Source organism: Cryptomeria japonica, chromosome 11, assembly GCF_030272615.1.
Source record: "Cryptomeria japonica chromosome 11, Sugi_1.0, whole genome shotgun sequence".
NCBI lineage: Eukaryota > Viridiplantae > Streptophyta > Pinopsida > Cupressales > Cupressaceae > Cryptomeria > Cryptomeria japonica.
In genome coordinates this window covers 290,813,506-290,832,047 of record NC_081415.1, presented here as the reverse complement: position 1 = coordinate 290,832,047, position 18,542 = coordinate 290,813,506, and the positions used below count along the sequence as shown (strand labels likewise).

Below are 18,542 nucleotides of genomic sequence, written 5' to 3'. Positions count from 1 at the left end.
GGAATGGCAGAGTCAAGTAAGGCAGGAGCTATTTCCAGACAAGCACAAATCAAGGTTGAGATGAAAGGATTCCTTCCAGAATCCAAGATGGTGTCCAGGTGGAAAGAAATCAGCGACACAAATCTGGGGACTTTCAACTTGGATTCTTTCTGAATTAGGTTGCTTGGGACAACCGGACATAATCCATCACCTATCGCTGCCAGGATTGTTTAAAGCAAAATTGTTGCAGCAGCAGGTTTCCCTCCTATTCAATGTCCGGAGTTGATCCTAGAATGCGCAAAACACTAAAACCCGGAGAGAAGAACTATTTCAGCAGAGAATGACAAGCTTTTGGCCAACCTGACTCCAAAAGCTATTGGTGAAACATTTGGGATTCCATCACATCATTCCATGACTTACGGAACTATGGAGAGAGCTAAGGCAGTATATGCTGCAGGTCTTGATAGATGTGCCGAAATCATCAACAAGAGCTAGTTGGAGAAGCCGAGGCCACACATCTCCAAAATGCCCAAACAACTCACTATTTTTTAATTCAAGCAAGAGTATGTGGACTTGTTGATGATGCTGAGTAGAATTATGGGGTGTTCATATACCATCAATTTTGAGACCTAGATGTTTTTCTTCATTAGCGAAGTCATGAATGCCAATGGATTAGTGGATTGGGCCAGGTTAATCAGCCATTATGTGCACGAACAACTTAAAAATCTAAAGGAAAAGAAGACCCAATCCTTCTATATGAGCTCTTATGTGATTTATTCACTCGCAAGGATGGGTGGCTTTGATGGTTTGCCAGGAAATGGGCCTATGAGGTGCGGACCAACATAGTTGAAGGTCCATGAATGCTATCCCCAGCTGCACCTACACGATACTAGTTATTCAAATGGTGAATGACACTTTTACCATGTACTTAACCAGGTTGATGCAAAATCAGCTTCATCCAAGAGTATCACCTAAAGCCAGGGCATTGGTGTAGAAGTTTGGGGTTGTGTTCTTGCAGTTTCCAAAGTTTACTTATATCAAGACAAGGGGATTTTCCTACCAGCCATATAAGCTGCCAAGATATCCATCAGATAAGTTGGTGTTGTTGGAATTTATGAGACAGTTGACAAACTGTTGTCCTCTTTTTTTAATTTTCAAAAATGTGACAACCCCTACAATTTTTTAATTAAAATGCATCAGTTTTGTCTGTAAGGCACATTTTACGAGGTGCAAAACTCACATTTGTTAGTGTCTGAAATATCCCTGCTGTTATAAGACTGAGATGTCCAAGGGATATTGTCGAACAATAGACTGATAACCTGCTATTCTAGTTTTCTGTCTGTATAACCTGTGTGTTATGCAGTCTGGACAGCTAGTATAACTTGTGTGTTATGCAGTTTTTACTTGACATATGACTGATGAAAAACTTCAGATTTATTTAAGAGTATTAACCTGTATTATTCCTCACTAATATAGGTGTGAAAATGATGGAATCCAACTCAAGGAATAATGTCAAACACTTCACATACAAACACTCAGTTTGCTGGTCTGAGTTTTAGTCTCATATAATATTGTTTTGGTGACTACACAGCATCAAAAATTGATTGCAAATGATCCCTGTGACGTCTAGGCTTGAAGTATAATGCATGAATAACTTCTATTTAACGCCTCCAATGCATATACATGACTTTCAAAGGTGAAATGTGCAGTTAAAGCCAGCAGACATAAAGACAAACATTTGGCATGCAAACTACAAACATAATGAATATAGATACAAGATCATATAGAGAGTCGCAACATCAATCTCCTTATTATTTGCAATCATCAATTACAATGAACAAGTAGTTACTTGGACTCTTATCATTCAATAATATTTTCAGATTAATGGCATCTTCAACAGCAACATATATATAAGACCAATGCATTACAGATCCATTAAGACCAATGTGCAGTTATAGAGAGCCGCGACATCAATCTCCTTATTATTTGCAATCATCAATTACAATGAACAAGTAGTTACTTGGACTCTTATCATTCAATAATATTTTCAGATTAATGGCATCTTCAACAGCAACATATATATAAGACCAATGCATTACAAATCCATTAAGAACCTGGTAGGAGAAGTCGCCCTATGCTGAAGATGAAGTAGCAAGCAATATCCACTGAAATCGAGGCCTCAAAAGTGCCAGATAGATTTCCTCTCAAAATCGCCCCTGTTTCAGATTGGTTTCAGACTACTAGTTTATAACTATTGATTGCCATCACTTAAGCTTCCATTCAATCACCAAGCATCATCATTGACCTTCCCCAAGAAGAGCGCCTCAATCATGTGAAGGTTTCGATGCCACAACAAGGAAATATGAGCAAAATCGTGGGTAAAGGAATGGTTCAAACTAGCTTCAGACCTGATTTATGACTGAAACCTCCTCCACAATCACCTGCAAAAAGATCCTAAGGAATCACCTTTCTTCTTTTGATATGTAGATGCAAGTGTGGATCAAAATGATCCCTTGAGATACAAATCGTGGCATCACACAAGCTGATTGTAATCTGAAGTTATCTGAGAATAAACTAAGAAATGAGCAAGTGCTATCAGCTCCTTGAATGTATTGGAATCCTTAAGCTTCCACAATGTCCTCAACCACTTCTCAAATCGAACTTAAGCAAGGTTGGCCCTTGGCCACAATTCAAACACAAATGAGATGTGTTTTTTATTTTTCTGGATTTGACTGTGTGAGGTTTTACGTTGCCAACGTTTCGGATCCAACACCATGATCCATCCTCAGGGCAAAAGAGCAAGTAAGAGAGCAAGAGAGCAGAAAAATAGAGAGGATAGCAAACCTAGAAGATTAAAAAGATGAGAAAAGGAGGGGACACGAAAACCAAGGGAGGGAGCTAATAAGAAATATTAATAAACTAAAAAAGATAAGAAACAAAAATCAAACTAAAGGACAATAAAGAGCAAACACAAAAGCACAAAAAACAACCAATAAAAGAATAGCAAAATAAGGAAGAAAATAAGATTAAAATAAAAAAGAACAATGAAAAAATAAAACAAGAGCATACATAAGACAACACAAAATATATATATATATATATAACAAAAAAGAGCAAAAACATAAAAGTCCCCCAAGTGGTACATAATTACGAAAAAGCAATCAGCATGCACACCAAAGAATAAGAAAACCAAGGGGGTATATATATATATATATGCGCAACCAAATATATAAATAAATAAACGGAAGCAAAAACATAGGCAAGCACGTATATATGCAACTATATACATATATGCACTGAACCCACCAATAAATAAATGTATGTGTATATATACATGCATATGTATATATGTGCATACATATATGTGTGAGTATATATATGTATGCATGTATATATATATATATATATATGTACATGTATGTATGTATTGTATACATATGTGTATATGTATATATATGTATGTATACATATACATATACATGTATACATATATGTATATATGTGTGTGTGTGTAAGTGTATGTGTATGTGTGTGCGAAAGTGTGTGTATGTTTATGTATATACACCTACATATGCGTACGCATGTACATATACATATACATTTGGCTCTTCTCTCTTGCTCCCCTCCACCCTTCCTCTCCACGAGGGGGCCCCGAGTCCTCCCTGTCCTCGTGTTCCCCCTATGCCCACGCATCCCTCTCTACATGCACGCGGGGCTCTCCCGCTATCGCGCCTATCTTGCGCTCTCCAAGTCTTTCCTCACAGTGCGCCATTGTGCCCTTGTCTTCCTTCACCAATTTTTCCTCCTCGCTGAATCTAGTGAACGGTGCCATGGTCCAGCAACTCTCTGGGTCCAACAGTCGGCTGCAAGTCTCTCCTGGTACGTTACCTCTCTCTCTCTCTCCTTCCTTGCAACGTTTTGCTTGCATTTATGACGATTTGATTTCTCTTTCTGATCCGATCTCTCCTCGAGCCTCAAATCACCTTTTTGTCACCTCCCTCCTCCCCACGGTCCCCTCTATGGCTGACTTTCACATTAATTATTCTCTCTCCAATCCCAACCATGATCATGGCCTCCTTCCGATTGTTGACCCCTCTCTCGTGGACTTGTCCCTTTCAAAACCTGTGCCTTCCTCGCTTCTCCCACCGATCATTTCTCAAGCCTGCTCTCAGTTCAATCATCTTCCCACCCCCAATCTTACCCCTTCCTTGGTCCATGATTGGGAGAGCAAGCTTGTTGTGAACCTTTCTAGCGCTTATCTGGATCTGCTTTCTTTCAATTTTTTAAAGAGAGGCCTGGGTTTCAAGATCTCCCCCTCCATCCCCGTGTCTGATATTCTCATTGAAATTGAGAAGGTTGTCAGATCTCTTCCTGATGATGTGGCTGAACAGGTGAGACAAGATTGCGCTATTGCTCTTTGCCACGCTAGAGCCCCTAAGAGCAATGTTCCCAAGGCTGAACTTTCTGCCTTCAAGAGCTTGTTATGCAATAATGACCTCATCATTTCTAAAGCTGATAAAGGCAATGCGACAATTATCATGAACAAAGATGACTGTGTGACCAAACTGCTTGCCCTCCTATCGGATAGCAATAGCTACAAAAGATTGGTTCCCGACCCCATCTCTAAATTGTTCAAGAAAGTTAAATTGGCTATTGCTAACTCCTCTCTTGATGAGGCCATTAAAAAGAGCTTACTCCCATTCAAGGAGGTAACCCCTCCCATTTATGGAGTTCCGAAGATCCATAAAGCGAGTGTACCCCTTAGACCTATTGTGGACACCATTGGCTCCCCTACCTACAAGTTGGCTGCCCACTTGGCTAAGCTCTTGTCTCCACTTTCTGGCCAGTCCTTCTCTTTCATCAAAAATTAAGTCCACTTTGTTGATTTCATCCGCAACCAGAAACTTGATAGCAATGATCTCTTAGTCAGCTTTGATGTGGTTTCTCTTTTCACTAAGGTGCCCATCCCTGACTCCATTGAGTTGGTCAAAAGGAAGAACAACCATGAGATTGCTAGCTTGGTTGAATTATGCCTTAGACCGACCTTCTTTTCGTTCCAAGGTGTAAATTATGAACAAGTTGATGGGGTTTCTATGGGCTCTCCTCTTTCCCCGATTGTGGCCAACCTTTAAATGGACCACTTTGAAAACATCGCTCTCCACTCTTTCCCTCTTAAACCCAAGTGGTGGAAGCATTATGTTGATGACACCAATGTTTGTTGGCCCCATGGTCGTGAAAAATTGGAGGATTCCCATTCTCATTTGAACAACATTGCCAAATGTATGTCCTTCACGAAAGAGATTGAAACCAATGGTGAGCTTCCTTTTCTGGACATCCTTCTCCTCTTTCCCCGATTGTGGCCAACCTTTAAATGGACCACTTTGAAAACATCGCTCTCCACTCTTTCCCTCTTAAACCCAAGTGGTGGAAGCATTATGTTGACGACACCAATGTTTGTTGGCCCCATGGTCGTGAAAAATTGGAGGATTCCCATTCTCATTTGAACAACATTGCCAAATGTATGTCCTTCATGAAAGAGATTGAAACCAATGGCAAGCTTCCTTTTCTGGACATCCTTCTCACCAAAAAACCTGATGGTTCTTTGGCTCGTTGTGTTTACCGTAAAGCCACCCATACCGATTCTTATCTTCATTCTTCCTCTCATCACAACCCTAGCCAAAAAGCAGGTGTTCTCAAGACTTTGGTGTCTCATGCTTTTCTTATGTGATGCTGAAAATATTGACCAAGAGATCACTCACCTTGTCAATGTTTTCACATTAAACGGTTACAAGAGGAAGCACATCTTTAGGGCCATTAAGCAAGCCAAATCTTGGAGCGCTCCCATTTCCAATCCCTCCCCTCCTCCTTCTCCTCCCTTTTCTTGTGCTTCTCTTTCGTTTGTGGAAGGCCTCTCCAACAAACTCGCTAAGATTCTCAAAAAAAGAGGCCTTCGTTGCTCTTTCAAACCCTTCAAAACCCTTAGACATCACATCCCTCCTTCCAAAGACCCCAAAGTCCTCTTTCTCAGCTTAGGTGTCTATAAAGTTACTTGTTCTTGTGGTACTCCGTATATCGGTGAGTCTGGTCGCGCAATTAGCACGAGAATCAAACAGCATTGGGCTGACATTAGACATGAAAGGATCCTCAAATCAGCCCTTGCAAAGCACTCTTCCAAGACTATACACCACATCCCCTTAGAGCACACCCAAATTGTTGCAATTGAGTACAACTACTTTAGAAGGAAGGTAAGAGAAGCCATTGAAATCCACAATCACCCCTCTAACCTCAATCGAGATGGAGGTTGGAATTTGAGTTTCTCTTGGCTCCCCCTTCTAAACCATCGCAAGATGCCTAGTTCTCCCTCTCCTCCGTGTTCTACTTCCTCCCACCTCTTGTCCCCCCCTTTCCCTTCCTCTTGATCTCGACCCTTCCTTTCCATCTCCTCTTTCCTCTTCCTCCCTTGTCCTCTTGCCATCCCCATTCCTTGACCCCTTTCCTTCCTATCCTATGGAGCTCTTCTTGGTGAATGTGTTGGCTCTGGTCGCTTGAATTTTCTCGTTTTCTTGCCCCTCTTTTTTGTCTTTTTTGATCTTTTGTCAATTTGACTTCTTTTTACCTTTGTTGTTTTGTTTTTCTTATATATATATACACATGTATATGTGTATGTACATGCATACGCATATGTAGGTGTATATACATAAACATACACACATTTTCGCACACACATACACATACACTTACACACACACACACACACACATACACTTACACACACACACACACACACACACACACACTCACACACAAATATATATACATATATTTATATACATAAATATATATATATGTATGTATGTATATATATATATATATATATATATATATGTATGTATACAATATACATATATGTATACATATATATATATGTATACATTCACACATATATACATATGCATGTATATATACACATACATTTATTTACTGGTGGGTTCAGTGTGTATACGTATATAGTTGCATATATACGTGCTTGCCTATGTTTTTGCTTCCATTTATTTAGTTATATATTTGGTTGCGCATATATATACCCCCTTGGTTTTCTTATTCTTTGGTGTGCATGCTGTTTGCTTTTTCGTAATTGTGTACCACTTGGGGGGCTTTTATGTTTTTGCCCTTTTTTGTTATATATATATATATATATTTTGTTTTGTTTTTTTTGTGCTGTCTTATGTATGCTCTTGTTTTATTTTTTCATTGTTCTTTTTTATTTTATTCTTATTTTTTTCCTTATTTTGGTATTCTTTTAGTGGTTGCTTTTTGTGCTTTTGTGTTTGCTCTTTATTGTCCTTTAGTTTGATTTTTGTTTCTTATCTTTTTTAGTTTATTATTTTTTCTTATAAGCTCCCTCCTTTGGTTTTCATGTCCCCTCCTTTTTTCATCTTTTTAATCTTCTAGGTCTGCTATCCTCTCTATTTTTCTGCTCTCTTGCTCTCTTACTTGCTCTTTTGCCTTGAGGATGGATCTGTTGTGAGGTATTCACACATTGCCCCATTGCAAATGGGGACCCCCACTTTTTTTTCCTTCTTAGTTGGTACTGTCGAGTCTTTTGCTATTAGCCTTTGCATTCAAAGGGTGTAAGTCATCAAGAATGGCTAAGGAGTCAGGTAGATAGACTTGCATATGAAGTAAGTTTGTAAGCTCTAGATGTCAAAAGTACAATCATAAGTAAGGAAGAATTGTCAATTTGAAGGTCACTTCAAGTGCTACTCTTGATGAGCGAACTTCACTTCATGAACACTCCTTGTGTAGTGAATTTCTTACATTTCTCCCACAAACCGAAGACTCACTCTAAGATCTCATGTTGAGTAAGTTTCAGGGTATTGAAGTTGAGAGTGCAAGCAGGAGTTTGGTCTTGGTTTGAAATCCACTTCATGAACTTAACCTCAGAAGCGAACTTCATCTTCAAAGACTCAAGAGTGAATTTCACCTTCAAAACTTCATAAACTCGGGGTTTGGAGCGAACTTCATGCTTGAGAGGATTGGAGTGAATTTTACATAAAATGAACTTCATGACTGGCTGACTTGAAGCGAACTTCATGCTTGGGAGATTTGGAGTGAGCTTCTTCATGTTGGAAGTGGAAGAATGAGGGAGATTTGAAAACAATTATTTCATGTTCAAACGACCAAGGGCAAACTTCACAAGTTGGGAGATCAAAGCGAATTCCATGAATGAGCACACATGAATGAATTTCAACTTCAGGAGTTCATACTTTGGAGCGAACTTCATGCGTTAGGGAAGTGAAACGAACTTCAGGTTGGAGCGAACTTCATGTTGGAGATATTCAGAGCGAACTTCATCCTTGAAGGATTTGGAGTGAACTTCTTCATGGTGAAGATGGAAGAACGGAGAAAGATGTGAACACTCACTTCATGTTGGGGAAATCAAGAATCAACTTCATGAGTTGCACATTTGAGGCGAATTTTACAATTCCATCAAGATGCAAGATGATCATAACAAACTTCATGCTTGAGTCTACTTCATAAGTCAATAACTTGAAGCGAACTTCAAGAGTGACATATTTGAAGCGAATTCCGTGATTTCATGAAGATGCAAGGAGATCAAAAGGAATTTCATGCTTGAGGCCTGTAAGGGAATGTCAAGTTCGTGTTTGAGCAAATTGGAGCGAAATCCTCTACTTCATGACTTGACCAAAAGGAGCGAACTTCCAACTTCACGAGTTTGGGTTTTGGAGCGAAGTTTGCTACTTCATGAGTTTGGGTTTTGGAGCGAAGTTGATAACTTCATGAATTGGTGTTTTGGAGAGAAGTTCATGATCCTATGAAGTGGAGCGATTTTAAGAGTGATGTTGGGTATAAATAGGTGAAATGAATTAGAAGTTGATGACTTCACGAGTTTGGGTTTTGGAGCGAACTTGATAACTTCAAGAGTTTGCTTTTAGGAGCGAACTTCATGATTCCACCAAGAGGAGCGAACTTGAACTTCGGGAGTTGTCGTCTAGGAGCGAACTTCATGACTTTACTTCTTGGAGCGAATTTCATCAATGACCATGCATAAGCAATCAAAACATGAGCGAAGTTGAGGGAGAGATGAAGGATGATCGCCTTGAGTAGATACAATGCCAAATGAACTTCATGAGCTGTTGGTTAAAGCAATGTTCCAACTTCATAACTTGAAGGATTGGAGCGAACTTTGGGTTCAAAGGTTTTGGAGCAATAATTGCTTCATGAGTTGCACTTCTCAAGCAAACTTCACAAATTGACTTAGAGAGCAAACTTGAACTTCACAAGCTGATGGATAGCAGCAAGATTCATGAATAGAGAAGATTGAAACAGATTACATCTTCAAGCCTTTGTTGATAAAAAGAGAATCAAAGAGATGAAGCAAATTTACAGAATATCAACTTCATGAATTGAAGGATTGGAGTGAAGTTCTTGATAAAAAGAGAATCAAAGAGATGAAGCAAATTTACAGAATATCAACTTCATGAATTGAAGGATTGGAGTGAAGTTCTTACTTCATGAATTGAAGGATTGAAGCGAAGTTGAACTTCAGGTTTGAAGCTTTTGGAGCGAACTTCAGGTTCAAGGTGTTTGGAGCGAAATTCACATATAAAGCTTCATGACTTGTTGTTTTGGAGCGAATCTCCTACTTCCGCAGTTCAAGTTTTGGAGCGAAATCACAACTTCATGAATTGAAGGATTGGAGCGAAGTTGAACTTCAGGTTTGACTGTTTTGGAGCGAACTTCAGGTTTGAACAGTTTGGAGCAGATTTAATGTTTGGAGAAGACAAGCAAACTTAGCAAACAGGGCAATGGAAATAAGACATCATGAGTACAACCCTTCGGATGAGATATTACAACTTCATGACTTGCTGATTTGGAGCGAATTTGCAACTTCATGAGTTGACAGTTTAGAGCGAACTTCAGGTTTGGGAGAGTTGGAGTGAAGTTCATGACAAACATACTTCATGAATCAACGAAATGGAACGAACTTCATATTAAATACACTTCATGAGTTGAGCTTTTGAAGCGAACTTCATAAGTTGGGGATTTGGGGCGAATTTTGCCTTCAAACCTTCATGAATGAAAATTGGAAATAAAAGAATGAGTTGATGAGATGAATGAATTTCAGGAGTCGATGAGATGAATGTCAGCTTCATGAGTTGACCATTTGGAGCGAACTTCATGTTTGGGAGATTTAGAGCAAATGTTCATAACAAGTACACTTCATAACTCAAGGATTTGGAACGAGTTTCATGCAAGCAAGCTTCACCCAAACGAACTTCGTGAGTTAGAAATCATGAGCGAACCTCATAAGTTGGAAGGGAAAGACAAACCTAATGAGCAAGATGAGAGAAACAACTTCATGAGCACACCAACTAGAGCGATCTTCATCTTCAAAAGCTTCATGAGCGAATATCAACTTCATGAATCAAGCTTCATGAGCGAGTTTCATGTTAAACCTTATGATTTGATCTACATTAACAACTTCATGATCTCAATGAAGTGAGTGACTTCAAAGACAAGGGCAATTTAATGAACATCACGAATGGAATACACATCAGAAGCTCCTCTTCACGAGCAAAAAGCAACTTCAAGTGTTACTTCAGGATGGCGAATCCTCTCTATATGCTTTAATTAAACCTATATATATATCAAGTATGTTTGATACTTGCTTGTTTGTTTTGTAGGAGATGAAGAAAGAAATCAAGGAGGAAGGAGAAGGGCAGTGCTGATATCAAGAGGTCGTTTCAAGGCAATATCAATACTTCAAAACTAAGATCTACACCTTGCACTTCCATGATCAAGGCATTCGATAGGACAATTTTAGAAGAGTTAATCAAAGTTAGAAGATCATCGTCATCATCGTTGAAGCTAGATAATGTTGAGTATCAAGAGATATTCCTTCATGATGCATCAAGTAGAATCTACGACATGCAAGATCAAGGTGGCATCCCAGTCACTATCTCTACCAATCGAAGAGGTTCCACATCAACATGTCTAGATGCAATGTACCTGAGTCACCAGTGATGGCACAAACTCCGAGGCACCTACCCCTGATATCTATTGGTCCACACTTACTAAATGTAATTTTCTCATTGGCCAAATTGAGTTTGTTGTAACAAACCCTAATTAGGGTTTTCATTGTAAAATCTTGGCCATTGAAGGAGATTCAATCCTGGCCATTCATTGTAAATGAGCTCTCTATAAAAGCTCAGGTTCTTCATTTGTAAAGGTTAATAGTGGGTTAATAGCTAATAGTGAGTAGAATAGAATAATAGAAGAATAGCAATTAGAATAGCAATTAGAGTAGATTAGGATAGGGAAGAATTGTTGGTATGACTTGTAAATGAGATACTCTTTTCATTGAAGTTATGGTGAAATTTGTTATTTCAACAAGCCTCGTGGTTCTACTTCTCAATTTATTTTCATGTTGATTAGATTGAATGGAAGAAGTGTTGTCCTCATTTTTGTTTTCAAAAATGAAGGACCATTACATGAAATTTTTGTGAAAAAATGAAAAAAATTACTCTATGGCAAGCTTCCCGAGGAAGAATTTCGACTAATCCTTGGACTGGCTTAATCCTTAGTCCACCCTCGAATTACGTTTCGAATTTCATCAAATTCTGGGTTCGTTTGCTATGTCTTTCCTTCGGTCGGGTTTTAAAACCCCAACTGCAGGTGGAGAATTTTCTTCAAACTGCAAGTTTTAATGATATTCATTGTTTTGGTCTTTGTAGGGGAATTTTTGACCAATTACATGTGCACTTTTATTTCAAATATGTTACTTGTAATTTATTTTAAATTTCCCCTTTGTTGTTTTTATCTTTTTATTGTTTTTTGGTCATTTTTAGTTAAAATAGGGATTTTTTGGCTCAACTGCAAGTAAACTTGCAGTTTGGTCAAAAAACCCCTATTTTAATGGTTTTCACATGTAATAGGGATTTTAAATCCCCATTACATATGTGCAAGTAAACTTGCAGTTTGGTGAAAAAACCCCTACTTTAATGGTTTTTGCATGTAATAGGGATTTTAAATCCCCATTACATATGTGCAAGCATGTATAACTTGTTGTAGGGATTTTATTTCCCATTTACAAGTATTTAAAACTTGCAGTTTGCTCCAAAAAACCCGATTTTGCCTTGTAAGTGAAAAAGTGACAATTTAAAACTTGCACTTTGGTCAAAAAAACCCGATTTTGCTCATAAAGTGCATTTTTGACATTTTAAACTTGCTATTTGGCCAAAAAATCCCGATTTTGCCTAACATGTTGAAAAAGTGAAATTTTAAACTTGTCATATCCTCCAAAAAACCCGATTTTCATTGTTTCATACATTTTAAACTTGCTATTTGTTCCAAAAAACCCGAATTGCAAGGAAAAACATGTTTTTTGAAGATTTTTAGCAAATTTTTGTGGAGATTTTTTGGGAGATAGAAGGCGTTTTGGATTCCTTCCTATTTCCATGCATTTTTAGACACCTTTCACGCCACATGGAGGTTAAGTTTGCTGGTTTTTAGGTTTATAACAGCAAACACGTTTTTGCTAAAAAACCACGTTTTTCTTCATTAAAAATGCCACGAATCAGCAATGTTATGAATCGTTTTGGCTTGGTATGCTAAGGTATTGAGGTTAGAAAGAGTCTTGGCCATTTTCCATGCCATTTCTCATGCATTTGCTGCCACGTTTTTGAGTTTTTGCCATTTTTTCAAAAACGTGGCTAGGGTTTTGGAATACGGTTAATTTCTTTTTAAGAGATATTCTTCTTTATTTCAAAGATTGATTATCTTTTGGAGAGGCATTTTCACATTGGAGCAAGGTAAGATTTATTTTCTTCTTGTTTCTTTTTTCTTGTTTTCTTGTTTTTTTTCTTTCTAGTTGTAAATTTGTAAATGGTTGGTTCTTCCCCAAAAATCAGATTTTGTGAGAGAGATTTTCCCTTTTGTAAAGCAATTTTAGAATTGCATTGTTCTTCCCCATTTTCCCTCTTTACTTGTATTCGGGATTTTAAATTCCGATTACAAGTTGGATGAAAATCATTGTTCTTCCCTTACGGATAAAAGATTTAACCATCTTTTTTTTGAAATCCGGGTTGCAAGTTGAAAGTTCTTCCCATTTTTGCATTGGCAAAGTTCCAAGTGATCTTCTTGAAATTCATTTTTACCTATCCGCTTCCAATTCCCTCATCCGTACATACCAATTCATCCACTCATTTCACACCTTCATTCATTTTCCCCATTTAAAGTCTACTTGCAGTCAGCCATCCAGAACCCGAAATTGGTCCAAAATGCACTCAAAAAACACTTGAAAATGAGTTTTAAAGGACCAATTACAAGTGCAAACTTGTAGTTACCCATTACACATATGAAGTTGCATGTTTGTTCCCACATTTGCAAGTTAATGCTCTTGTTTTTCCCACACATGTAATGCAGCTTCCAAAACCCGAAATTCACTTGTGAGCCCATTTTCGCATCAATTTATCCCTTCCCTTGTCAGTCCGGTTTGCACACACGATCTACCAAATCAATGGATTAAGGCATGGGCCTTATTTTGCAAGAAGATTTCAAGAATGAAGGATGATACAAAGAAGAGATACAACAACAATTCATGGTTGAGAGCATAGAATGCTTTCAAGACAAAGATGGTCATGACATGAAAAGAGGAAGGCAGCCCGTTCCCTCTTGAAAAGCTAGTATTACCCCAAGCAAGAAGACAAGGATGCAAGTTCCCGTTCCGGTTCAAGATGTCTTTACCAATCTAGAATACTTCAAGTTCTAGCATCCTGAAGCGACATGAAGATCATCAAAGACAAAGGATGATGCAGTTAGAGTCGTGTCTTTAGACACATGGAATAGTTTTAGTTATGCATTTGTAATTTCGTTTTGACAAGTTACATGTAAAAATATTTTTTGTAAAATGCAAGTTACACATTACTTGCACTTTTGTAATTACATGTAAGACAACTACAAGTTGTGTCCGATTAGGACTGTAGTTGGAATAAGTCTTAGTTAGTTGGAGTAACTCTTAGTTAGTTAATGAAGTCTCAGTTAGTTATTGAATGAGTCTTGGTGGTTGAGAGAATCTCTCAAGTTAGTTAGGATCCTCCCACCTTTTTCTCAAGGCTCCTCTTCTATAAATACTGGAGGAGTCTATTGTAATATTTATCTTTTTGAAAGCAAGCAAAAACTCTGCCAAATTTACAGCAAGAAGTCTTTGAGCTTATGTATGTGAATTGAAGGTTTGGAAGAATAAGAAAGAAGGATTACTCAAGTTTTGAGTCTTTGAGCTACATGTTTGGGTTTGAATCTTTTATTTCTTCTATGCAAAGTGTTTCTAAAGGAACTTAGTCCAATCTGATTTGAAGTCTTTGAGCTGCAAGTAGAGAAGATTAATTAAAATAGGAAACTCTCTTGAAGGAGCAGCAAGTCTTTGAGCTTGCGTCTATTCTTGAGGAAAATTACTGTTTGATAAGAAATAGCAGCAAGTCTTTGAGCTGTTATCTTTTATCCGTTGTAAAATTTAGTATAGCAAAGGGTAGATAGGACTTCCAATAGTCAAGTCTTTGAACTTGATATTGCTGTCCTGTCCCGAAGGAAGTGACGGAAGTCTTTGCGCTTTCAGGAAACTTCATTTCCTTTCTCTCATTTCACTTGAAAGTAGTTACTGTTGTTCGTTTTCAATCGCTATCCTTTTCTGTGAAGAGAAAAGGATATTGTCTTTCTTGAAGAAAGAAGGAAGACTGCTGTCCCATCCTGTTTTTATTTCAGTTTTAGTTAGATAGGGGGAGCCTTCCCTTAATTAGGAGAGTTTTTACTCATGTGCTGTGGTTGAAACCACAATTTTGTATATTTCCCCCAAGTGTACAAAATTTTCAACCAACAAGAAGTTGTTGAATGTATTCATGTGGAAACCGCCTAGTCCATACCACTAGCCTCTTACTTATCGTAAGTGTGCCTTGTGTGGTCAACTGGAATGATATGAGCTTAACTTCGAATCATTCTACACTCATTGTTTATGCATTAACTTGAATGGTAATCGATGTTTGGTGGTATCGATTTGAATATCCTTGAAACGTCCTTTGAAGATTGCATTGAGCTTGTGTCAAATTCTTCAGCTTGATGGTGAGACCTTGCTCAGTAAGATTCCATCTAATCATTCATCCATCTTCTTACATTTTAAGATTTAGAATAGACTCTCTTAACCCTTCATCTTTTGCCATTTTTTCAAACTCCATCTAGTTTAGGATCAAAAGCATCACCATATTGTAACATCAGATGATCTAAGTTCCAGCGAATCAAACATTCAGGCATTCTAATGTAAGTTCCCTTGTGAAACAAGCAATCACACCAACCAACAGAGCTTATCCACACGTAGTGACCCTACATTCATGAACCTTGGAGTCTTCTCAAGTGTTCCTTAAGCTAATCTTCAGCATCCGAGAGATTTTGTTCAAGAGAGGATAAGATACTTTTGGATATTTTATTATGTGTTCGCATGTGCATAAAAACACATCAACGGGATCATGGTGTTTGATCTGAAACGTTGGCAACGTAAAAACTCACACACTCGAATCCAAATAAATAAAAAACATATCAATATGGACTGTGGAAACTTCATGCATACAAGTGAGTTGACTGAAGTATCACCTCCTTAACGCAACCCCTCGAGAGATCTTTCACTCCCTCAGTTATGCTATCGATGGGAGTTTTCGTTCCCAAAGACAATATTCTGCAGAAACCCCTTGGCTCTACAAAACTCAATCAATATCAAGATTCAATTCCCAAGCTGCCTTGAAGCTCAACTAGATCTCCTTTTATACTTTTTTCAGCTCATCTCTAGAAGCTTCTAGAAATAATATTATTTCATTTAAGTGACTTTATGATATTAAATTAAATTAAGTCACTTTATTAAATTAATTAAATATAAAGTCATCTTTAAATTTTTATAAATAATTAACTTAATACTATTAATTAAAATAATTAATTAAGCTATCAATAAAAAAAAAGTAACAATTTGGACAGCTTAACTAATTAAATTAATTAATTATTCTTACTCCAAAATTGGGGACATTACAATCCACCCCTCTTGAAATTGTTTGTCCCCAAGCAATCTCAGCTGCAAGAAAAACTGTACTCCACCTGGATCCCAAGGGAAAATATGTGTAATGTCCCTGCTATCACCAAAGAGCTCCTGTAACACCAACTGAATCTGCTGAATCAATTCAATCACCTCATCACATGCCACAGGAGTATAAGCCTCAAAAGGAAGCAAGTCAAGTAACTGACCATACTTGATCCCAACCTCTACACAAAGTGAGTCATCAAATAAACCTTCCATCACATACTCACTACCCATCAAGTAGGTCTGAATAGCTGATGTAGACCATGCCAAATCTGAAAGTGCATTGGAAATCAAAATAAGACAGCCACTAACCCATGCAGAATCAAGGGAAATTGAGTCACCAATCAACAAGTGGATAGCTGACATATCATAAGAAATAGGTGCCCACATCAAATTTGTAATGTAGGTGCCTTCCTTAACATCCCAAAGTAATTCATGTGTGGCTAATTCCCTAAAAATGAAAACCCATGAAGTCACTATGCTCATCCATGATTCCATATTCTTCAACTTCTTGATCATCATGAAAACCCAATGAAGCAACATGTGATTCCTCTAAAGTTGATTTGTAATCATTCTTACCTTGCTCATGCTCCATCTCTATGTCTTCTTTCATTGGAAGAAAGAGTGATCGAAGATATGCTTCTCTTTGTTTGTAATGTTCCCAGTTGGGGATTGGATTATTTGGCGTTCAAGTCCTGCAAACAAACGTTAGTATACAAACAATATGAAAGATAATTAAACATATATATTTATTTGTGCAATTATAAAAGAAAGAATGCTATACGTTATTCTACATATTTAACAAATAATGTTAACTAATTTATTGTTATCTATATAAAAAAAGGATACAATACTCAATTGGACCTTACCTGGATTGACCCAACCCTCTATTGAGAAACATTTCTCAGTTAGGAGCAACCCAGGATGTCGTCCTCCTAAGAACTCTATTTGGGATCTCTATTAATGAGTGAAATCATTAATGTTCTCAAAGCTTGGCGGAGATCCCACCCCTGCTCAAGCTTCTCTATCTCTAACATATGCATATGGTTAACCTCTACAATATATATATTGTCTCTAAGAGATTCCCTATGAATCTCTCTCTGGATTCCTCTGTAATATCCCCTACTTCGTTCAAGACAGTTTAACCGTAATTAATTGATTTCCAATATATTTATAACTTAACTAAATCGATTAAGAGACAAAACTATCTTAACATGAATCCAACCTAGGATGTTCTACCTTTTTTGTAGTCTATCAAGTACTAGCTATCTTACCATACTAAATAATTAATCCTATTTTTGATTTATAAATCATTTACGCATTTTAAATACTTATTATTATCAACTAATTAATAAATACTTTGTTCTGGTGATTTAATAATATTTATTAATTTACTAATTAATTTGTAATGTCCCCTACCTAATTAACATAATTAATCTATCTCAATATACTAATATTGGTTGATTGAGAGACTAAACATAAAGTCTTTCAATTTATTGGTTATTAACAAGTACTTATGTATTTTCCTCATTAGACGATCCTCATTAGACAATTAATCTTGTTATTCCTCTTATTGACTATTTACTAAGAGTTCTTTCTATCTTATTGATCTTATATTATTATTTCTTTCTTTTGATCAAACATCTTTATATATATATAAATATATATTTATATTAACAATTATTATGTATTAGCTTATTACCCTTTGTATAAATCCTTAATACTACCATTGCTTATTAATCATTAATATATATATATTGTGCTAGTAAAGGCAAACAAATCTGACACATGTCAGATCTGGTCTACCACTGTTTGCTGTCCATATTAATATTGTTATTGAATTCTGCCTAAAGACATTGTCGGACTCCTATATTAAGAAAATTCATATGAATGTAAATCATTATTCTTGTTCACTGTTATTAATATTAAACGGGTCATTATGTTTAGTCCAGATTTATCAATAACCTGTAGCAATGTATCAATTCATAATTTACTTTATCCTTATGTTTTATGATTATCATTTCAGTTTGACTGAATACGAATTCATTAGAAATTGCTTGCCAAATCTATGCTGCGATTTATTTCATATTATCTAATCCTAGACATGTTGTATCTTATTGTATATTTAATAACAGATTATCATCAGATTTATATGCTTGAGAAATCTGTATGTGTGTGCATATATATATATCGTATTATGTCTGTTCTAGTTACTGATTCAAAATATGGATCTTACTGCATTGTGATACAGTAGTTTCTATATTTTCCTTGAGGCGGGTGAGACATACCTGTGACGTCTCCTCTCTATATAGAGTTTGAATGCTTAATGTTGGTGATTCCGTATTTCCCCAATGGCTTTGCAATGACGACTATACTTATATCTGGTCAAGATTCCCTATCATAATGATAACGCCAGGCACCGGGT

The 18,542-nt window shown here is 37.0% G+C and overlaps 1 protein-coding gene across 1 annotated transcript in view; it reads right to left on the bottom strand.

Moving 5' to 3' along the window:
* Nucleotides 1-16,712, bottom strand: part of LOC131061198 (uncharacterized) — a 79,528-nt gene extending 62,816 nt beyond the window's left edge. The window contains exons 1-2 of the mRNA XM_059214562.1: nt 16,583-16,712; nt 16,070-16,389 (exon numbers count right to left, since the gene is read on the bottom strand). Coding sequence (XP_059070545.1) covers nt 16,070-16,389; nt 16,583-16,712 — 450 coding nt within the window. The remainder of the gene's footprint in view (nt 1-16,069; nt 16,390-16,582) is intronic.
* Nucleotides 16,713-18,542: the final 1,830 nt, after the last annotated feature.